At 39.3% G+C, this 22,187-nt stretch overlaps 1 protein-coding gene across 1 annotated transcript in view; it reads right to left on the reverse strand.

Annotated features, from left to right (window-relative positions):
- The window catches only part of LOC116161905 (fatty acid synthase-like), a 29,778-nt gene that overhangs the window by 3,040 nt on the left and 4,551 nt on the right, over positions 1-22,187 (reverse strand). The window contains exons 7-21 of the mRNA XM_031475400.1: positions 21,015-21,157; positions 20,616-20,968; positions 20,379-20,570; positions 20,052-20,334; positions 19,853-20,003; positions 19,315-19,806; positions 19,080-19,270; positions 18,767-18,930; positions 12,233-12,475; positions 11,788-12,184; positions 11,131-11,739; positions 10,954-11,084; positions 10,750-10,906; positions 2,800-2,965; positions 2,294-2,753 (exon numbers count right to left, since the gene is read on the reverse strand). Of these exons, the coding sequence (XP_031331260.1) occupies positions 2,294-2,753; positions 2,800-2,965; positions 10,750-10,906; positions 10,954-11,084; positions 11,131-11,739; positions 11,788-12,184; positions 12,233-12,475; positions 18,767-18,930; positions 19,080-19,270; positions 19,315-19,806; positions 19,853-20,003; positions 20,052-20,334; positions 20,379-20,570; positions 20,616-20,968; positions 21,015-21,157 (4,132 nt within the window). The remainder of the gene's footprint in view (positions 1-2,293; positions 2,754-2,799; positions 2,966-10,749; positions 10,907-10,953; positions 11,085-11,130; positions 11,740-11,787; positions 12,185-12,232; positions 12,476-18,766; positions 18,931-19,079; positions 19,271-19,314; positions 19,807-19,852; positions 20,004-20,051; positions 20,335-20,378; positions 20,571-20,615; positions 20,969-21,014; positions 21,158-22,187) is intronic.

A 22,187-nucleotide genomic window follows, 5' to 3' on the forward strand; every position in this document is an offset into this window, starting at 1 on the left:
GCAAGGAGCCGTTTCTTAAACCTGGAGGGTGGGAGGCTTGTTTGGTATACAGATGGGTCTTTAACAAGAGGAGGGTGTATACGGTGCTCGACCGAGAGTTCCTCCCTTAATCAGTAGAATGCAGAATACTGGGTGGTCAACTATCAGCTGCTTGGTCAGATACAGTTATGAGCTCCTTGGCGACAGTTGTTCGAAACCGAGGAGGGTGAACCAACTTAGGCTAAACAGGGTCTTATCCTTTATTGAAAGCCTGCGTGGTTTGATTTTCACCAAAAATGAAAAATAAAAGGGGGTACTGACACGGGAGCCCGTTTAACAATTGGGATTTTCCTATTTTTGTGTGGGAGTGGTTTCAAGAGATAGGTTCTTCTTTTTATGAGAATTCCGTGTTGGCTTTTGGAACAGTTCCGCTGGAATCCGCAAGGTGCAATTTTATTTTGGTCACAAGTGGACCACGGACTGGCTGGGGAGAATCGTCCCTTTTATCTCTATGGTAATCAAGGTGATGGCCGTGGTATACATGCACCGGGTGACACGAACACCATCTTGAAGTGCCTCCAGAGGCAAAATCCCGGTTTCAGGACGAGCATCTGGAGGACCTTCTGATTTGTAGCGTGAATGTAACAGAATTATTTCATAATAAAGAACCCAAGAAACCAATCAACAATCTTTATCTCCCCAAAACGCTGCTGTCCAAGTATGAATGTCGGACTCGATTGCAGTCTCATCAAAATGTGCGTGTTAAAAATCGCCTGCCATTAGGCACTTTCCGATGGATTCCAGTAGGAGCCTGGCGGGGTCCTCATTGCCTTCCGGCATGACGACAACGGGGCGAGGGCTACACCTGTGCAGCGGTACCTAGGAAGGCCAATCCTTCGCTGTTAACCCCGAAAAGAGGTCGGGTTCTCGACTAGCTTAGGTCCTGTGGCTATTCTTACCTCTGACAGGGGGACGTTAGCAGAAGACAGGGGGGGGGGCATAAGGATTGATAGACGAGGTAGCCTTTCTGCAGTGCGTTATCGATCTGACCAAGGGCCCCTCCCCTCACATGATGTAGGGTGGAGGTTTCGTTTGGTATAGAGATGGGCCGCTAACGAGAGGAGGGTGTATATGGTGCTCGCCCGAGAGCTCCTCCCTTGATCAGGAGAATGCAGAATACTCGGTGGTGAACTATCAGCTACACAAAATTGGGCTTGAATGCCCTACGAGCCCACTGTGACGCCTCAGATACAGACATGAGCACTTTGGCGACAGTTATTTGTGACCGGCGGGGGGGGGGCCAACTAAGGCTAAACAGGGTTTTATCTTTTATTGAGAGCCTCAGTAATTTTGATTTTCACAAAAAATGAAAATAAGGGGGTACTGTAACGGGAGCCCGTTCAAGAATTGCCATTTTTCTATTTTTGTGTGAGAGTGGTTTTAAGAGATAGGTTTGTCGGAGATTATAAAGAGGTAGATTGACTTCTTATGAGAATTGCCGTGTTAGCTTTTGGAATAGAATACGAAACGTCCTTTGAAGAAGGAATGCTAAAAAATTCAGAATAACGAGAGAGGTATGCAAAAAACCAACAGAGACCAAAGGGTGAAAACAAGCTTCCGCAAATGACGAGATAATTGGAGCAATCCGAGAAACCAGAAAAATTCAAGGAATCAGACCCATCATGATAAGGACACAGAGAATCTGGAAATTTCAGAAAGATTAAAAGAATTAAAAAGATCATAATTATGAAGGTCACAACCAGTATAGGAAAAAAAAGGTTATAAAGTCACTCTCCCGGGCAAGTGACAGTGGTTAAGCTAATCGCCCATTTCTCAAACCTGGAGGGTGGGAGGCTTGTTTGGTATAGAGATGGGCCTTTAACAAGAGGAGGGTGTATACGGTGCTCGACCGAGAGTTTCTCTCCTAATCAGCAGAATGCAGAATACTGGATGGTCAATTATCAGCTGCTTGGTCAGATACAGTTATGAGCTCCTTGGTGACAGTTGTTTGAAACCGGGGAGGGTGAACCAACTTAGGCTAAACAGGGTCTTATCTTTTATTGAAATTGAAATTTATAAAAATTTTGATTTTCACAAAAAATGAAAAATTAAAGGGGGGTATTGTAACAGGAGTCCATTTAAGAATTGCGATTTTCCTATTTCCCATTTTTGAGTGGTTTCAAGAGATATGTTTGTAGGAGATTATGGGGCGTATGTCATTGGTGGAGTGACTTCTTATGAGAATTCCGTGTTGGCTTTTGGGGCAGAGCACGAAACATTATATTAAAATTATTTTAAAAAGTGATATGCTTACCTCGGTACTCCATAGAACAATGGCGAGTTTCTGTCGTCCGAAACTTTCAACAGAATTTTTCCCATATGCTTACCGCCGGCCATGAAACGAAACGCTTCCTCGACGTGTTTTTTTCTGAACACGACGCGCGGTAAGGGTTTCACCACACCTCTCTCGATACCTCTCCTCAAAAGATCAAAGGCGAGCTTTTGGCGCGATGGAATTTCGCCGAAGAACATGTCCAGCATTATCGCGTGAAAACTGCAGCGTTTACCGATAGTTTCGCACTCCATCCGAAAGTTGCTCTGCATGTAGAACTTTCCAATCTCTAGAAACTTTCCGCCGCGCGCCAGGCAGCGGAGCGACGCCTGGAATTTATCATCCGATAAGGAGTTGAGGACCAAGTCGACGCCTCGTCCCTTCGTCTCCCTCAGAATCATTTGCTCGAATGTGGTACTGCGCGAGTCTCCAATGCGGCGACCTTAAAAAGTTGAGTTTTAGGCGTCTCCTCGACGAGTCCGCCTCACCTGGTATTTTCGGGAAGTTTTGCCGAAGGTAGTCTCGTTTCTCCTCGGTTCCGGCGGTTACGAAGATGTCGCATTCGTAATGGATGGCGACGTTTATGGCCGCTTGCCCCACGCCTCCGGTTCCGGAGTGTATCAAAATGCTCTGACCTTTTTTTATGCGGGCTTCCTGTAATAGAGTTTAACCTTTGCTGTGCTTGCTTTCTGGTTTTCCAACACTTAAATTATCCTAAAATTGTAATCGTGCGAGATTTTAGAAGGCCATGCTGCTGTTCTAAGTTATTGACACTGATATTTTCAAATTATTGAATCCTCAAGCTTAGAAGCACTATAAATTGAAACCGCGACGGAAGAAACTGATTTCCAGACCACAATTAAAGAGACATTGAGGAAGATAGACAATCTAGAAAAGCGTGAAAAGAGTGGCCCTCGATGTTGGAGCTGCGGAGAATCGGGCCTTTGAAAAGTGCTTGCAATAAATCCTCTCAATGTCACCTATCAGACGGCCGTTAGCTGAAAGGGAGACGGAGAAGATTTTCCAAGAGACGGATGGGAAAAATGTGAAGATGATAAACTTGGTATAGTGTAGAATCGGCCCTAAGAAAATAAGCTGTCGGTTACCGAGAATTGACGACACCTTATTGTCATATTTAAAAAGTGGCTATTGGCAGGTGATGAGAAAAAGACGGTTTTTATCCCGGTACCAGGATTATGGCAATTCACCGTCATGCCGTTTGGACTGTGCAATGCACCAGCCACTTTTGGGCGACTAATGGAATCGATCTTTAAGGGATTATCATGGAAGACTTGCCTGGTTTATTTGGAGTCCCAAAAAGTGCAATTTCTTCCGACGCAACGTGTAATATTTGAAGCTTAAAATATACTTACTACAGATTGATCATGAGATACGCGATTGTGGAAACATAGCAAACGTTCTAAAGTCACTAGATATAGAAAGTACCGCAATCATCCGCCATTTTTGGGCAAATGTGCTGCCAACTTAAAAAAATTGACAAATAAAATCTGAATAGCTGTAATTTTCTATAACCTAACTTCATCGTACTGCCATGTTTTATAAAAATATATACAGATATCTCCAAACAGGTGGAACAATCCCTAACATTAAAGTTACTAGAATCTGGTAACTTCCGCCATTTTTGGGCAAAAATCATGCGTTCTCTTTCTAACACACGAGCCCAATGGATTGCGGTACTTTCTATATTTAGTGACTTTAAAACGCTCCAGCTGGTACCTATATGCATTTTATTAAATCGAAAGGTTTGCGTCTCAGCTTAAAATAATCAACAGAAGTCTGTATAACGAGGACAAGGTTTTTACTATTGATGGTGCTGAAATGTAATATGAATTTTCTCCTCGTAATTAAAACAATGGGTCTTTGTATTGTGTGTTTGTGTTCAATTACGACCTTGCGTGGGGCGTATCTGTGGCCGTTCTCTCTCCTTTAATTTAAATTAATAAAATCCAAGAACAGTTACGGACTTTTTTCTATAGAATGGTAGTTTCAGTTTCAGCCTGAAAATTAACATTCTGTAATCAATTACTATGAATCGAAAGTTTTGATGTCTATACGTTCATTCAAGGCATCGCCAAATGAAATTGAAACCAGGTGTCAAATTCTTGCAGGACAGCTTTTTGTATTGTATTTGAAAAAAAAAGTTTATTTGTAATAAAACCTAGCATAATTTGTGTAGGTTGTACACAGAAAAAGAAAGTCTTTCGAATAATTTGATAAAAATTTTACGTTATTGCTATTTAAAAACATAGTATGACGGCACGGCGCTAAAAACTCATAGAAAAAAAAAGTGTTTGAGAGTTTTACATCCTTTATACCTAATCTGCATTTGCAAAATCAAAGTAGGAAACTGTTTTGCCGACAAAAAATATTGGCCAACCTACGTTCATACGCGTTAAAACAGACGGTAAAAATTTGTATTCTTTAAAAGTTACTTAAAATGATCTAAAACGTTGACGTTTGATGAAATTTTGATACGTCCAAAAACGTTAATCGCAATATAGCCACCTAGCTCAGACTAAGAAGATAAAAATGTGCTAATGACCCCGCGCTTAAGTACCGTAATGATCTTAGCCCCCTACTATCTTGGCGGTCTTAACGCCAACTTCGTCACGCCGGAATATTGAACCATATTCTGTAGTAGCGGGAATGCCAAACTAACATGGCTGCCTATTTGAATATTCTCGCTTAAGTTTCCCGCAAGAATCTGTCACTCGGGGGCCATTCCGAGTGCACTAAGATCCTGATCGTCATGTAGGACACTTACGTTGTGTAATAATTGGGTTCTCAGCAGGCACTGAGGGGGTTTAAGGGGAACACCAAAAGCAATAGCTGATTAAGATTATATTGAAGCTAATACCAATACGGCGCCCCTGCAGAGGGTCTTAAGGGGTTCTATATTACTCCGGCATTTACCTTACGAATTAGGAAAACTTCAGGAAAACCTAATTCGGAGTAGTCCTGAACAAAGCCTACAGCTAACATCTAATGTACAGCACTTTTGAGCCCTCTCGAAACCGGGGTAAATACTACATACCTACACGCTATGAGTAACCAAAATGGAATCGAGCCATTCCCCAGGTATTACAACGCATACATTAGACAAAACTAAGAGATATTAAATATGCCTCGCCGGACGGTAGGATTACCCAGGCCCAGTGGGGTGCGTGTAGACGTGGGCTAAAGTTGTTGGGTTTCGGAACGAGTGAAAATGTTAGTGTTAGGTTCACCAAGGCCCGTATAAGCTTGAATAACTCGATCCCCTCTAAACAAGCACACTTCCCTCTTGATTACTCACAGCCCCAAATAAGCAAATATAATGAAATGCAATGAAATAATCGAGAGTGACTAAAAAGCACAATACACAAAATATATGTACACATGCAAGTATGTACAGCAGAGATACAGCCCTCCCGACAATGAAATATGATTGCCAATACCAACAAAGGTTACACATTAAGAGGTACAAGTGATCGAGTCCAGTAAGTACATAAGTAAAGGGTTACAATCTGCATTCAAGTTACACACATTTATAGATTAATTGAATAAAGCAAATACCTCACCTGATATAAAAAGCAAAAGCACACAGCAATGATTAAGGTATAGCAAAATATTTCAAGATAAGCCGTGCTTTACACTTAAGCCGGTTACAAGAAAAAGACCCTGAACACACATGTTAAATCGTATTTATTGACTGCCCCAAGAGACTCTGTAATTTGATCTCTTAACACCCCTAAAAACCACCCGAAAATCGCCCATTCCCTGCATTTGACGCATTTCTAGGAAAAAAACTGGACTGCAGGTGTTTGAAATGGTAAACACATGTGGTCTTCCAAGAAATTCCATTGCTCTCTTTCCATTTTCTGTAATCCCACCAGATTTCGGTTGGCAGCTTGTGTAACTAACATGATGTTTAGGGTGCTTCGTATCGACAATCATATTCCCAGGACGTTGCTAAGGTTGGGGGATCTCAGTACTTTTTTCACTATTTTGTTCCGCATTATCATGCAACCTTAGAAATTCATGACTATACCAAGAACAGAATGGTTCCACGTTCATATCGTGGGGGTCTGCTGCGGTACTTTCCCAATATAGGGTCTCAACAGGGCTGCGACATTTTCGGTCTCACAGAAATTTGGTATCTGCGTCTCTTTTAGGAGAAAAATAACGAAACAAAAGTTAGTTTTTGAAAATTTGAATTGTAACTGCAGTTCTGGACCGGACAATAAGTGGCGCGAATGTTTGAAGATGTACGATAATATTTGAAGTTTTGTTAGTTTCACATATCGCCGCTTGAGGGCTTTTTTCGACATTCCGACAGAAATGGTTAATTTTCTCAAAAAAATTAAATGCGTTGGTTTGATTTTTTTTTCATGAAAAAGTAGCTAAATGCCTCAACAAGCTCGCGAAAACCGCATCTCGATATCTTGTTCCTAACCTAAAATTTAGGCCAAAGAAAATTTTATACCCTCAAAAATTTTTTTTTTTTAATTTTTCCGGATTTATCTTTATTATATAATTTGTGGCCCTAAGGTGGATCGATTTAAAAAAGGAAGCTTTTAATGTCGCCGTAAATGCTTGAAATGCTGGCCATCACGATATAAAAATATATACAGGGTGGTAACTTGCGTAACGCATCATAGAGATTTCAATGTAAAATTCATAACATGCGATTATTGGCTCCCCAAATCATTTTAGAGCAAAAATGTATTAAAGTTTTTTGTAGAATTTTTTTACGCCAATTAACGGTATTAGTTTTCAATATTTTTCATATAAAGACGGAAAATTGGAAAAATAAATCCCGCATCTTTTTCAATAATCTGCGATGCCATGGCAATTTTCTAAAACGCGTCCTTCTGTGGTAAAAAATAATCGACGAAGACAAGAAACTATTTTGTAGAGCCCTGCTTTGAGGCATCTCACTCAGTCCATTTGTTGCAATATTTTTGAAATCCATCATCCATCAATATACCGCATTTTTTCAGAAAACCATATGTGTTTTAGAAATAAAACCCTTTTGGTCTTTTGTGATTGTCGTGAACAACCAGCATATATAAGGGAACCGTTTTCTTGCCCCCCCCCCTCCCACTGAGAGATTTGATAGTCGTATTATTTTAAAATGAATGCGCTCGTTATGCGCTCATATGCGCCACCGATAATAACTCTTGCGCCATTATCGTTTTTTAGAAATCCGAAAAACATTTGGGGGGGGGGCAAGGAACGTAGCCCCCCAGTACGTATTTTGTCCCTTGTAACTAGGTCACCTGATACATTTGGTTATGCGCTCAATTGCGCCACTTGAATTAAAGCTAGCGCCATTACGGTTAAGCCATAAAAATTTTTTAAAAAGTGGGGGGGCTAACTTAACGTTTTCAAAAGTTACGTTTTTTAACATGTTTTTTCTACTACATCGTACCTTTCATCATGCGCTAAAATGCGCCGTAAACAAAAATCTTGGNTATACAGTGAATTTTTTTTAAATGCGAACATAGGAGTTTGCATGCAATGTAATTTCCCTATGTTCGATTTAAAAAAAAACACATCAATCTATTGAGTAGTTCAAATGAGTAGTAGATACAATGATTGACGGCTGTCACATTTTTAAAAATACCGCCGTCCAATTTAATTACGAAATCGGTTAAGTTATTGCTTAGAATGTCAAAGAGGACACTTTGAACATTTATTGTAGTTGTTTTCGCTATTTATTTTCTTATTTTCTTCGTTTATGTATTGAATATATCAAATTAGTACAATACCAGGTGCACATGACCTACAAATAATTGAAGGTTGGTTCACAATGAGTTGTGGTGTCAGTGCGTGGCCTGTGAGGTCAAGTTATCGTAAGTTTAAGAAAAATGTTTCCTAATGTTGCTATGGCCTCACATGGCTTCTTAAAAAAAATCTTACCGAGTGCTCTTCATCATAAAGACTATAGAGTCGCTGTTCATAGTCACACAAGTTGCGCGATTTGGGAATGTGAACCGCGCACACCTCATAGATTGATGTGTTTTTTTTTAAAATCGAACATAGGGAAATTACATTGCATGCAAACTCCTATGTTCGCATTTAAAAAAACTCACTGTATAAGGGAACCGTTTACTTGCCCCCCCCCCTCCCACTGAGAGATTTGATAGTCGTATTATTTTAAAATGAATGCGCTCCTATGCGCTCCTATGCGCCACCGATAATAACTCTTACGCCATTATCGTTGTTTAGAAATCCGAAAAAACATGGGGGGCGGGGGCAAGTGAACGTACCCCCCAATACGCATTTTGTCGCTTGTAACTAGGTCACCTGGTGATACATTTTGGATATGCGCTGAATTGCGCCATAAAAATTTTTTAAAAAGTGGGGAGGGGGCCAACTTAACGTTTTCAAAAGTTACGTTTTTTAACATATTTTTTCTACTACATCGTACCTTTTATCATGCGTTAAAATGTGCCGTAAACAAAAATCTTTGATGGTTAAAGTATGCGATATGTTCGCCTTTAATAGAAGAATCTTCGGTTAAAATTTAAAAAAATATCTATAAATGTAAGTTGACATTGCGCAGTTCGCGCATGCGCCCATCTGATTTTGACAATATACACTATGCTGGGCTTTACTAGAACTATCTGTGCTTAAACTTTCAAAGAAATATCTCTATAAATAAGAAAATTGACATTGCACCGTTTACGCATGCGCATATCTGATTTTCTATCCATTGCGCATGCGCAGATTAATCGTCAAGATTTTTCTTGGTTGAGGTGCCAAAGCTATTAGCTACCGAATGCAAAAGGAACAAACCAAATATCTTGAAAACTGTAGTAGTTAAGGCCTTGGATAGACGGACGGACGGAGAAACTGGCCATATCTCGGTTTTTGTGACATGTCATCGGAAATAATCGGAATTTAATTTGACCATCGTCATATCTTGTATAATTTTGGATGTGTAAGTATATCTTGGGCACAGTGTATAGGTACTGCAAAGGGGTCCTAAAAGGCGCAAACATTTCTGTTTACGGCGGATTTAAACGCATGGTGAAAGGTACAAGGTAGTACAAAAAAACATGTTAAAAACGTAACTTTTGAAAACGCTAAGTTAACCCCTCCAGTTTTTAAAAATTTTTTTATGGCTTAACCGTAATGGCGCTAGCTTTAATTCAAGTGGCTCAATTGAGCGCATAACCAAATGTATCAGGTGACCTAGTTACAAGCGACAAAATACGTACTGGGGGGGGGGGGGCCCCCTCCCCTCCCCCCCCCCCCCCCCCCCCAATGTTTTTTCGGATTTCTAAAAAACGATAATGGCGCAAGAGTTATTATCGGTGGCGCATATGAGGGCATAACGAGCGCAATCATTTTCAAATAATACGATTATCAAATCTCTCAGTGGCGGGGGGAGAGGTAACGGACCCAAATTTAACATGGGCTGATCCATCTGTAGTACCTACATTTAAAGCTGTGATTGTATCCAGTTGGTCCGGAAAAGACAGTAGAGATCCAAGATTGGCCTGCAAATGGATTTGAAAACATCGTATCTCAAATCTTATTGGCCGCAATGGGATTCTATTATTAGAGACAAGGGGAAAGAAAACAGCTCTTGGTTCCTAGAAAGAAAGTTACAGAAGTGTTGAGGGAGCTACAAGATGGGACGGGGTTAAGAGAATTCATAGCTGGAACATTCCCAGAAAGTGACGGAGGAAACAAGTACATTACGGTTGTGATGGACTAGTTTTGCAAATCGGTAGAGATATACGCTTGGCCACCGTTGAGGAGGTTTTTATGAGGGGATGGATTCGTCGATTTAGAGGGCAGAAATCTTGTTGTTCCAAGACACCTCCATTGCACCCATAATCCGGTGGATTCCTGACCTCAAGTTTAGATGAAAACTTGGAGAGCGCATCGCAGGTGATGATGAATATATATATATCACGATAGGGTAGGTACATAAGAACATGGAAAGGGTCAGGGACCGTGTAAAAGTGTAGAAGACCAATGTATGTTTTGGGCCAGGAAGTGTCGTCACACCAATCAGAGACGAGGTCGTAACGTCACAGCCACAGCCCTCCCGGGCCACGCCCTTTCAGATTCGTGAAGCGGTCCAACAGATTTGAGAACCGGTGCCAGTCCAAACAGCTGTTGAACCTGTTGGAAAAGCTGTTGGATCGCATTACGAAGCTTTTGGGTCAGTTGAAAAATCTGTTGGGCCGCTTCACGAACCAGAAAGGGCGTGGCGTAGGAGGGCTACGACTGTGACGTCACGATCTCGTCTCGGATTAGCGTGACGTCACTTTCTGGTCTAGAACATACATTGATCTTCCACTAATAACTCAAATACTAGTTCTGGAAGTAATGAACAGAAACAGAATCTTTGGGAAATTGAAAACACTCCACTTAATTCATAACGATAGACGAATATAAGAGAAAAAGGCACTCACATGTTCTAAGCATAGCAATACGGTTGTATATGCAACAGTGACAGTTGCCGCGTCTTCCACGGACCAATCGTCTGGTACAGTTACCATCATGGAAGGATTGGCCAATACCAAAGTCGAAAACGCTCCATCTCGAACCATTCCAAACACACGTTCGCCACTACAACACGTCATCAAGCTCGCGCCCCACCAAGCGTTAAAACTAACCTAGAAAGCCTTCCTGAAAATTCCACACCCTGCACTATTTGCTGCGCCAAACGATCCGTGGAGTAGACGTCGGCGCTGATTCGTCCCGATGCCGTCAAAATGTCACGGAAATTTAGCGCGGCGTAATCGACCTAAACTTAATGTTACAAAACCGTTGCGCGACGACGTCCCACTTACGTTAACCAAATGGTGACCGGCTGGAAGCGGATCGTTGCCCTTCAGGGGCCCTTCGGACCATATCAGGCTGGAAAGGTCGCCCACTGTGAGCGCGTGGGTAAATACGTGTTCGCGCAGAATCGGCTTAGGGCTTGTTACTGGCAGATGGCGGTAAGTACCCCACCTCCCGCCCTTGTAGACGTTCACAGTTAAGCCCTTTTTTAATTGCGTGACGTAAAACGGGTCGTTCACGTCAAATTTGGGCGTATCGTCCGCGATATACATGCAACGCACTTTTTCGGGGTGAGGTTCCATTTTTAGACAATTGAATAGGCCCAGTACTCCGGTGGTCGAGTCGTTTTGAGCGACTAGCATGACGTTCTTGTTGTCTTTGACGAGCCCTTGCAGAGTTGGCAACCAGGTGAAATTGGCAACGTTGTCTAAGTCGACGATTGTGAGACTTCCGGTTGGCTTCCGCTTTTGCAGTAAGACCAAGGTTTCGGCTTCCGTCTCATAGACGCTTATCATCTCAACGTCTGGTACACCGTCGGGATCCTGGTGGAAACCTACACCTTCCCTTGATAATACAAAGCCGCCGCCCTTTAACGCCATCAACGCCTCTTCAAGAAGCTAAAAAGAATCACGTTACAGTACCCCTGTGGTTTACTAAAATGGTACCTGAGGGCTTCGAAGTGCGTTTGCTACTATCACCAGCAAGTGATCGTTGGGCCCTTCCGCGAGTTTCTGGTCTCTCACGTCGATTGCATCAAATGCGAGATCTCGACTTGAGAGTACAACCAAATTGGGTTGAATAAGCGGTTCGTCTCCGAGTACCTGTTGAAGAATCGGAGTAATCGGTTCCGAAGACCGAGAGTCCTCCACCACTTCCACGCAATTAAATGTGAGTTGTCTCGAGTTTTCAATGACAATTTGAGTATTCACCCTCACTGCTTCGACCAAATTTAAACTCCCTTTGAAAGGTACAAATTTGTACGTTTCCAAAACCGGCTCGTCCAATACCTTTCGTTTGGTGATGGGGCTTGTTCTCAGTCCTTTTATTTCGACGCCTCCGGCTCTGAAAAAGAAGAGCGCTAGGTGGAAACTCTACGAGAGCAGCACTCACCTAACGGTATTGGATTGGGCGCATAGGTACACCGGTACCTTTCCGTCGGATAGAAACCTCTGGTGCAGGTCCTGATTGATGATTATCCGTTCGATGTAGGTCGGAACATAAAGACTTCTTGTGTCCTTCTCGAGTATCTTGACCTGCAGCATATTGTCCATGAAAGTGGTCCAATTATCCGCCCATTCGATCAGTCCATTAGTTAAGTCCAAGGCGCATGAATCTACACAGCGGAATAATCCGCTGAAACGTACACATTTGCTAGACCCTTAAAGTTGTACAGCACAGTTACTAAAAGCACTAAGGACGTTGTGGCTCTTCGTACTTTACAATGAAATGAAAATGCTAGTAAATGTTAAACAAGTAACGCCTGTTCCGGTGGATTAACTTGAGCAAGTTAAAGAAGGACACTGAGATTGGGACGTGTGCGCTATAGTTACGCGTTGTGTGAATTCAACCAAGAGGACCAAGCTAAAAGGTTAATTTGCCGCTACCAAGACGTGTTCCATTCAGAGAAGAGACCCGTCGAACGAAAGCAACAGATAATATCAATACGGACAATGTTCAACTTATTAAGAGGACTGCCATGGGTCAAACACGACGAAACTATGAAGATCATCAGCGGCATGGACAGTCAAAGAATAATCGAACCACCCTCAGCTGGATTTTTAACAAAACCTTTTAGAACCTTCTTGAATCGATATTTTTCCAGTGTTATATTTTTGAAAAGAGGATTTAATATGTTATCTTTAGATTAAAATATATAGGGTGTGCTATTTAAATAAATGAGGTTGGATCCAATAACGTTTTTACCCGATGCTGTATATTTAATTTGAAAACGGTAGATAACGCCTGTAAAAGTGTCGAAAATGGGACACCCTGTACATTAAAGACTATTGTAAGGTTCCAAAATGAAATTTTTTGAATGTTTAAGAAATCCTTTTTGAACCTTTTTGAATCGATATTTTTCCAGTGTAATATTTTAGAAAAGAGAATGTAATATGCTATTTTTAGATTAAAATATACAGGGTGTGCGCTTAAAAAAATGAGGTTGGGTCCAATAACTTTTTTACCCGATGCTGTATATTTAGTTGGAAACGGTAGAAACGCCTGTAAAAGTGTCGAAAATGGGACACCTTGTACATCAAAGACTATGTAAAATTCAAAAATGCAATTTTTTGAATCTTTAAGAAATCCTTTTTGAACATTTTTGAATCGATATTTTTCCAGCGTTATATTTTTGAAGAGAACTCAATATGCTATTTTTAGATTAAAATATATAGGGTGTGCTATTTAAATAAATGAGGTTGGATCCAATAACGTTTTTACCCGATGCTGTATATTTAATTTGAAAACGGTAGATAACGCCTGTAAAAGTGTCAAAAATGAGGCACCCTGTACATCAGAGACTATTGTAAAATTCCAAAGTGAAATTTTTTGAATTTTTAAGAAATCTTTTTTGAACCCTTTTGAATCGACATTTTTCCAGTGCTATATTTTTGAAAAGAGAATACAATATGCTATTTTTAGAGTAAAATATACAGGATGTGCCATTAGAAAAAATGAGGTTAGATCCAATAACATTTTTACCCGATGCTGTACCTATATTTATTTTGAAAATGGCAGATAACGCCTATAAAAGTGTCGAAAATGGGACAATAAAAGACTATGTAAAATTCCAAAATGAAATTTGTTGAATTTTTAAAAAATCCTTTTTGAACCTTTTTGAATCGACATTTTTCCAGTGTTATATTTTTGAAAAGAGAATGTAATATGATATTTTTAGATTAAAATATACAAGGTGTGCAATTTAAAAAAAATGAGGTTAGATCCAATAACTTTTTTACCCGACACTGTATATTTATTTGCGAAACGGCATATAACGCCTATAAAAGTGTCGAAAATGGGAGACCCTGTACATCAAAGACTGTAAAATTCCACAATGCAATTTTTTGAATTTCTAAGAAATCATTTTTGAACCTTTTTGAATCGATATTTTTCCAGTGTTGTATTTTTGAAGAGAACTTAATATGCTATTTTTAGATTAAAATATACAGGGCGTGTTATTTAAAAACAATGAGGTTGGATCCAATACCTTTTTTACCCGATGCTGTATATTTATTAGGAAACGGCAGATAACGCCTGCAAAGTGTCAAAAATGGGACACCCTGTGCATCAACGACTATGTAAAATTCCAAAATGGAATTTTTTGAATCTTTAAGAAATCCGTTTTGAACCTTTTTGAATCGATATTATTCCAGTGTTATATTTTTGAAAAGAAAATTTAATACGCTGTTTTTAGATTAAAATATACAAAGCGTGCTATTAAAAAAAATGAGGTTAGATCCAATAACTTTTTTACTCGGTGCTGTATATTTATTTTGAAAACGGCAAATAACTCCTGTAAAAGTCAAAAATGGGACACCCTGTACATCAAAGAGTATTGTAAGATTCCAAAATGAAATTTTTTGAATTTTTAAGAAATCCTATTTGAACCTTTTTGAATCGATATTTTTCCAGTGTTGTATTTTTGAAGAGAACTTAATATGCTATTTTTAGATTAAAATATACAGGGCGTGTTATTTAAAAACAATGAGGTTGTATCCAATACCTTTTTTTTACCCGATGCTGTATATTTATTAGGAAACGGCAGAAAGCTGGTAAAAGTGTCCGGAAAAATGGGACACCTTGTACATCAAAGAACATGTAAAATTCAAAATAAATGCAATTTTTTGAATCTAAGAAAATCCTTTTTTGAACATTTTTGAATCGATTATTTTTCCAGCGTTAATTTTTGAAAGAATCAATATGCTTTTTTTAGATTAAAAATTATATAGGGTGTGCTATTTAAATAAATGAGGGTTGGATCCCAATAACGTTTTTAACCCGATGCTGTATATTTAATTTGAAAACGGTAGATAACGCCTTAAAAGTTCAAAAATTGAGGCACCCTGTTACATCCAGAACTATTGTAAAATTCCAAAGTCGAAATTTTTTGAATTTTTTAAGAGAATCTTTTTTGAACCCTTTTTGAATCGACATTTTCCAGTTGCTATAATTTTTTGAAAAGAGGAATACAATATGCCATTTTTAGAGTAAATATACAGGATGTGCATTAGAAAAAATGCAGGTTAGAATCCAATAACATTTTTACCCATGCTGTACCTAAATTTTTATTTTGAAAATGGCAGATAACGCCTATAAAAGTTTCGAAATGGGAACAATTAAAAGACTATCGTAAAAATTCCAAAATGAAAGTTGTTTGAAATTTTTTAAAAAAATCCTTTTTGAACCTTTTGAATACGAATTTTTTCCAGTGGTATATTTTTGAAAAGAGAATTGTAAATATGATATTTTTAGATTAACAATATACAAGGTGTGGCAATTTAAAAAATGAGGTTAATCCAATAACTTTTTTACCCGACACTGATATTTTATGTGCGAAACGGCATTATAACGGCCTATTAAAAGTGTCGAAATGGGAGACCCTGCTACATCCAAGACTGTAAAATTCCACTAATCAATTTTTTGAATTTCTAAGAATCATTTTTGAACCTTTTTTGAATTCGATATTTTTTCCAGATGTTGTATTTTTTGAAAGAGAACTTTAATATGCTCATTTTTAGATTAAAATATACAGGGCGTGTTATTTAAAAACAATGAGGTTGGATCCAATACCTTTTTTACCCGATGCTGTATATTTATTAGGAAACGGCAGATAACGCCTGCAAAGTGTCAAAAATGGGACACCCTGTGCATCAACGACTATGTAAAATTCCAAAATGGAATTTTTTGAATCTTTAAGAAATCCGTTTTGAACCTTTTTGAATCGATATTATTCCAGTGTTATATTTTTGAAAAGAAAATTTAATACGCTGTTTTTAGATTAAAATATACAAAGCGTGCTATTAAAAAAAATGAGGTTAGATCCAATAACTTTTTTACTCGGTGCTGTATATTTATTTTGAAAACGGCAAATAACTCCTGTAAAAGTCAAAAATGGGACACCCTGTACATCAAAGAGTATTGTAAGATTCCAAAATGAAATTTTTTGAATTTTTAAGAAATCCTATTTGAACCTTTTTGAATCGATATTTTTCCAGTGTTGTATTTTTGAAGAGAACTTAATATGCTATTTTTAGATTAAAATATACAGGGCGTGTTATTTAAAAACAATGAGGTTGTATCCAATACCTTTTTTTTACCCGATGCTGTATATTTATTAGGAAACGGCAGATAACGCCTGCAAAGTGTCAAAAATGGGACACCCTGTACATCAACGACTATGTAAAATTCCAAAATGGAATTTTTTGAATCTTTAAGAAATCCGTTTTGAACCTTTTTGAATCGATATTATTCCAGTGTTATATTTTTGAAAAGAAAATTTAATACGCTGTTTTTAGATTAAAATATACAAAGCGTGCTATTAAAAAAAAATGAGGTTAGATCCAATAACTTTTTTACTCGGTGCTGTATATTTATTTTGAAAACGGCAGATAACGCCTGTAAGTGTTAAAAATGGGACACCCTGTACATTAAAGACTATTGTAAGGTTCCAAAATGAAATTTTTTGAATGTTTAAGAAATCCTTTTTGAACCTTTTTGAATCGATATTTTTCCAGTGTAATATTTTAGAAAAGAGAATGTAATATGCTATTTTTAGATTAAAATATACAGGGTGTGCGCTTAAAAAAATGAGGTTGGGTCCAATAACTTTTTTACCCGATGCTGTATATTTAGTTGGAAACGGTAGAAACGCCTGTAAAAGTGTCGAAAATGGGACACCCTGTACATCAAAGACTATGTAAAATTCCAAATAGAAATTTTTGGACTTTTTAAGAAATCCTTTCTACCCTTTTTGAATCGATAGTTTTCCAATGCTATATTTTTGAAAAAGAATTTAATATGCTATTTTTAGATTAAAATATACAGGATGTGCCATTAAAAAAATGAGGTTAGATTCGATAACTTTTTTACCCAATGCTGTATATTTATTTTGAAAACGGCAGATAACGCCTACAAAAGTGTCGAAAATGGGACACCCTGTACATCAAAACAAAAAAATTCCTAGAATAACAAAGAATAGAACCGAAAAACGGGGAAGAAGGGAAAAAGGCAAAGAACGCTAAGAGAAGACATGATAAAGCATACGAAAAGGCGATAATGGAAACAAAGTATACTAGCCAGAAAACAAAGACGAAGAAGAAGGCACAATGAAGATGAAACTACCAAAAAGATAAAGAAGAAAAAGGAAAAAAGACAATGAAGAGGATGAAAAGGCGAGAAAAAAGACGAGCAAATTGCGAAGAAAAAGCGAGAAAGAAGACGAAGGAAAAGGCGCGAATAAACGAAAAACATGGCAGACAAGGCAGACGGGAAAGGAAACGAAGGAGACAAAGGGGATGAAGGAGACCGGGTAAGCGAAAAAGTTGAAAAAAGTAAAATTACAAAAAAGACTCCCACAAAACCACCTTCCTGACCACTCTCATTACAGTTTTAAGTAAAACGCTACCAACGGGGGGGGTCTGGGGGGTGTGGAATACCCCCTAGAACAAGAAGACTTTATACGAACGATATGTAAAGTAGGTAGTAAACGAGGTGAAAAAGGTGAAGGCGAGCAACGGGACAAGGAGGCTGGAAAGCTGAAGAATACAATGTCAATGAAGGGGAAGAAATGCTCAAAAGGAGTAGGTTATAAGGGCAAAAGAGAAGGATACACGAATGGGGTGAATGGGGTGGGGTGTACCACAAAGACGATAAAGATTATTGGTATGAAAAATCAGATAGAGAAGGATAAAGGAGGCGAATAAAAAGGAAGTAAAAATAGTGAAAGTAGTCTAATTAAAAGACGAGCAAGGAGACGATGAAAAATATATAAAAAAGGAAAAAGACAAAGAAGTGAGAAATCGAGAAAACGAAAAAGAGAACGAAGGAAAAGTCAATGAAAGGACAATATAGGAGAGAAAGAAGTAAAGGAGGGGAAAGACGGGAAACAAACAAAAAGAGAAGAAGACGGAGATGGCAATGAAGGAGAACCGATTATGATGAGCTGACTAAAATGGTAAGGCAAAAAATGAGAGAGAGCACAGGAAATATGAGAAAAAAGTTTCGATGAAGCGAAAAAGACGAAGAAAAAAAAACGAGAAAAAGACAAAGCAAAAGAGGTGAAAACGAATAAGGCGAAACAGACAAAGAATAAAAAAAGGTACGAGAATAAAAAATATTACAAAGAAGTCAAGGAGAAGACAGTGAAGTACACGAAAGGCAAGGAAGACGACGCAAACGATGAAAATGGGGAGAACGAGGAGAACCACGAAGGAAAAAAAGATACGATAGTGGCAATGGAAGACATGAAAATGAAGAACATGCGACGAAGACTACGAAAAAGACCGAAGTTTGCTATATAAGCAAATCGAATTGTGTTTCGAGTCAGTTCCAACATCGATGCGCTTCAGTTATGTTATAAATTGTAAGTGATAAATAATTATTACTGAGTTATAGTTAATTGTAAATAAATTACAATACGTTAATTACCTGAAATTGTAACCTCTCAGTTGGAGTTCCTTATAAATATCATTTTTGTCCAATCGTAGTTCGTTCTTTACGGTGATCGAGATTGGAGCGCATGACATGGGAGGATCAATTTCGCTTAACGTACGAATCCTGCCGGTCATAAGGACACGATCCGATTGCGATACCTGCGAGTTGAAAGTAAAATCAATCAATAAATTCTCGAAGATTAAAGTACTCGGCCCCCAAGGGCCAGTAATGTGTCATTTTCCTGACTTATGTAAATATTGAGTTCGTAACGTGGAAAGGTGACGTTTAGACACGGTTTGGTAATCACCTCAAAATCCCCAGTTGATTTCTGAAGTGACACAAACAATTTTACTCCGTCCTCCTCCGAAAACTGTGTCGCCCTTTGAAAATGGACATCTTCAAAGACTATACGCAAATCTAGCGTTCCTCGCTTCTGCAATTCGACGTAGATATCCCAAACCATCTTCAGGTACGCGGTCGCCGGTATGAGGTAACGACCTAAATGCCATGGTTTTTAAGAGGAAATAAAATAAGGCACGTACCATCAATGAGGTGTCCAGTTATAAACTGCCAATTTTTATTTTTAGCTTTCACAACAACCGGGCATCCGTTGGCGTGCGCGTTTTCCTTGGGGCTAGAGAGCGCCACAAACCAATCGTCTTCATGGTTCCACTTAATCAATGGCGAAATTGACGGAGTACGCGCGCTGATTGGCCAAGAAATCGGGGGATACAATTCGGATATTTTCGCGTTATACCCACGCTCGTAGAGTTTTCCCAAAGTGACGAGAAAATGTTGATCTGGTTCCATTCTTAACTGCATCTCTGTCGAAACGTGTCCGAAATGGTTTTTCTCGGCGTGCAAAATGAAACCGTCAAGCTTCGAGGTGAGATTTTGAACGGGAGTGAACATAGAAGAAATTAAGGACTCTGGAGAGAAATTCCTGTTGGATTCGTTGTGAGCCGCAATCCATTTCGACGATCTTTTCTTGGGAAAGCGTACCAACGGCTTTAGACTGTTCTTCAAGTTTGAAACTGAAACAAACGCGTACAACTTTCCAGTAATTTCGATCGGACTCACTTAACATCTGTTGGTTTTTGACCAGGGCGATGGAATTGTCGCCCACCTCTTCAATATTCATGCTTCGCTTTTCACGCACCTTTTCTGTTAAGCCTGATTTTTTACAAGGGTGTTCGATGTTTTTTAAACCATTGGGGAGTATTGCAGGTGTCTGAAAAACTTGCGTTTAAGTAAAATGCGATTAGTGAAACAAATTTACATTTTCGTTGTTGTTAGCGAACTTTCTAAGGCTTTCGGCTAAGTGAAAACCAAGAGCGACCGCTTCTTCCAAGCTCAAGGAATCGGTCATGTAACCTGCGGCAATCTCCCCGGTAGAATACCCTACGACGTGGGCCACGTCCAACTTCAGGCACCTCAAAAGTTCTGCCAAAATCAACTGACTCAGCACCGTTCCAAGTACCAAATCAGCTTGGGAATCGTTCCATCCGTTGTCCAAAAAGTCGGTTAGTTCAGGTGTAGAAAAATTCAACTCGGCTTGAATCCTATGAGGAGTATAGAGGAATATGGACGAAACTTGTCAGCCTACCGTTTTAGTGTCAAAGCGCCGATTGGAAATTTCAGAAGTGACTGACAATGTTGGAGCAATGTTGAGTTAGGGCCACCAAATAGTAAGCAGAGGGGAGCTTTTTTCATACCGTTGTAGCTCCTTGATCGTTCCATAATCGCTGACTTTGTCACTATTGCAAACCCTCGATGCAGGTGGCCATCCATTGGTTTACTGGAAGATAGTTCTTAATGGAGGCGTTTCCCCACTGAGCATTACCTAAAGATTTCGTGCAACAATCGTACAAACTCCGCATCCAGTTCCCTTCGCTCCAAATCGGCAATGAACGCGTCGACGCCCTCCCCGGTACGTCCACTGAAGCACACCAGCCTAGGCAAATCATCCTCGGGAATTCCGCCATTGACCTTCACCTTCGTATGACGCTCCAAGAGAACGTGAGCGTTGGCACCCCCAAATCCAAAGTTGTTAACGGCCGCCAATCCCGTCCCATCCTCGGGCCAGGGCATCACGTCGGTCGCGACGGCCATTCGACCCGCCACGAACGCTTCGTAGTTGGTTTTCGAAAAGTTAATGTTTGGCAGAAAACTGTCCGCTTCCATGCTCAAAAGTATCTAGGCAAAGGACGTTATTGTCTATTCGAACCATTGCTGGTCTCACCTTGGCGACGGCACAAAAACCTGACGCTCCCTCAGTGTGCCCATTGTTGGACTTGACAGAACCCACATGAAGAGGCCTTTGGCGTGAGGTGCAAAACATGGAGTCAATGACGGAAATTTCTACGGGGTCTCCTACTTTTGTACCTATAAACAGTGGAGAGTCTATGTACTACAAGAAAAATAGGAGGATAATTTCCTATTTTGAACCCTTTTATCCGAGCTAGCCGCATAAACGCAGGTACGGAAAAATTGGGAGCTATATTGGCAGAAAGATCCCTGAATTGCAAGCTTCATCATATTGGTTTTTGGACAAACCCTCACTGCACACCCCGTAGCTCCACATTTATAACAATGTTGGGTTCGGGGCATTCAATTCGAGCATGACCTAATTTTTGACAGTTCAAGCATGCCTACAGCATGAACTAGTGTACGCTGTTGGGCAATTTTAATTAATTAACACATGTTTGCCGTACTTGGAGTTTTGGAAATTTTTTTTCTTAATTAGACTTTATGTTTCATTAATTAAAGTCAATTAATCAGCAGTCTAATTAATGAAATACCGAATAATCACGGTTCTTAAATACATTGGAATTTATTTGCGGTAATTTTTAATTAATTAAAAGCACTTGGGGATCCCAGATAATGATCTTCGTTTTATAATGAGAAGTGTTCAGCATCCTACATCCAAAATTGTAAGGGACACACCCCCTTTGTACTTACCGTTAATTAATTGGTAGTTCTAAATTTGGATTAATTTTTTTGACATTTAGAGAGATAGGTCAAGTTGAAATTTTGTGGAGATTCAAGAGTTAGAGCATTAAATATCTTAGACAATTTACAGGGTGTCAGTATTTATTTATTTACGTGGCTAGTGACATCTTAAGACTAAATCTGTAAGCATTTGGTGGAAATGGAAATTGTCTTTCCGGCATCTTTTAATTTCTGTAAAGCATTGCTTTCATAGTGGATGTCTGGAGACTAGGGTGGGTGTCTTAATTGGCTTTATCCACTCCAAACTACTGACTAAGCAATTTCAGAAGTAGGTGGAATTTGATTTCCGGCCCTATCTCTTATTTGATTCGTAGCGAATCAATGACTAAAGATGTCCGATTTATTAATAAGAAGTTATTTTGTAGGAGTTCATTAATCAGTAAGAAATGAAGGGAGAGGGACA

This window comes from Photinus pyralis, unplaced genomic scaffold, assembly GCF_008802855.1.
Source record: "Photinus pyralis isolate 1611_PpyrPB1 unplaced genomic scaffold, Ppyr1.3 Ppyr1.4_LG10, whole genome shotgun sequence".
NCBI classification, from domain to species: Eukaryota; Metazoa; Arthropoda; class Insecta; order Coleoptera; family Lampyridae; genus Photinus; species Photinus pyralis.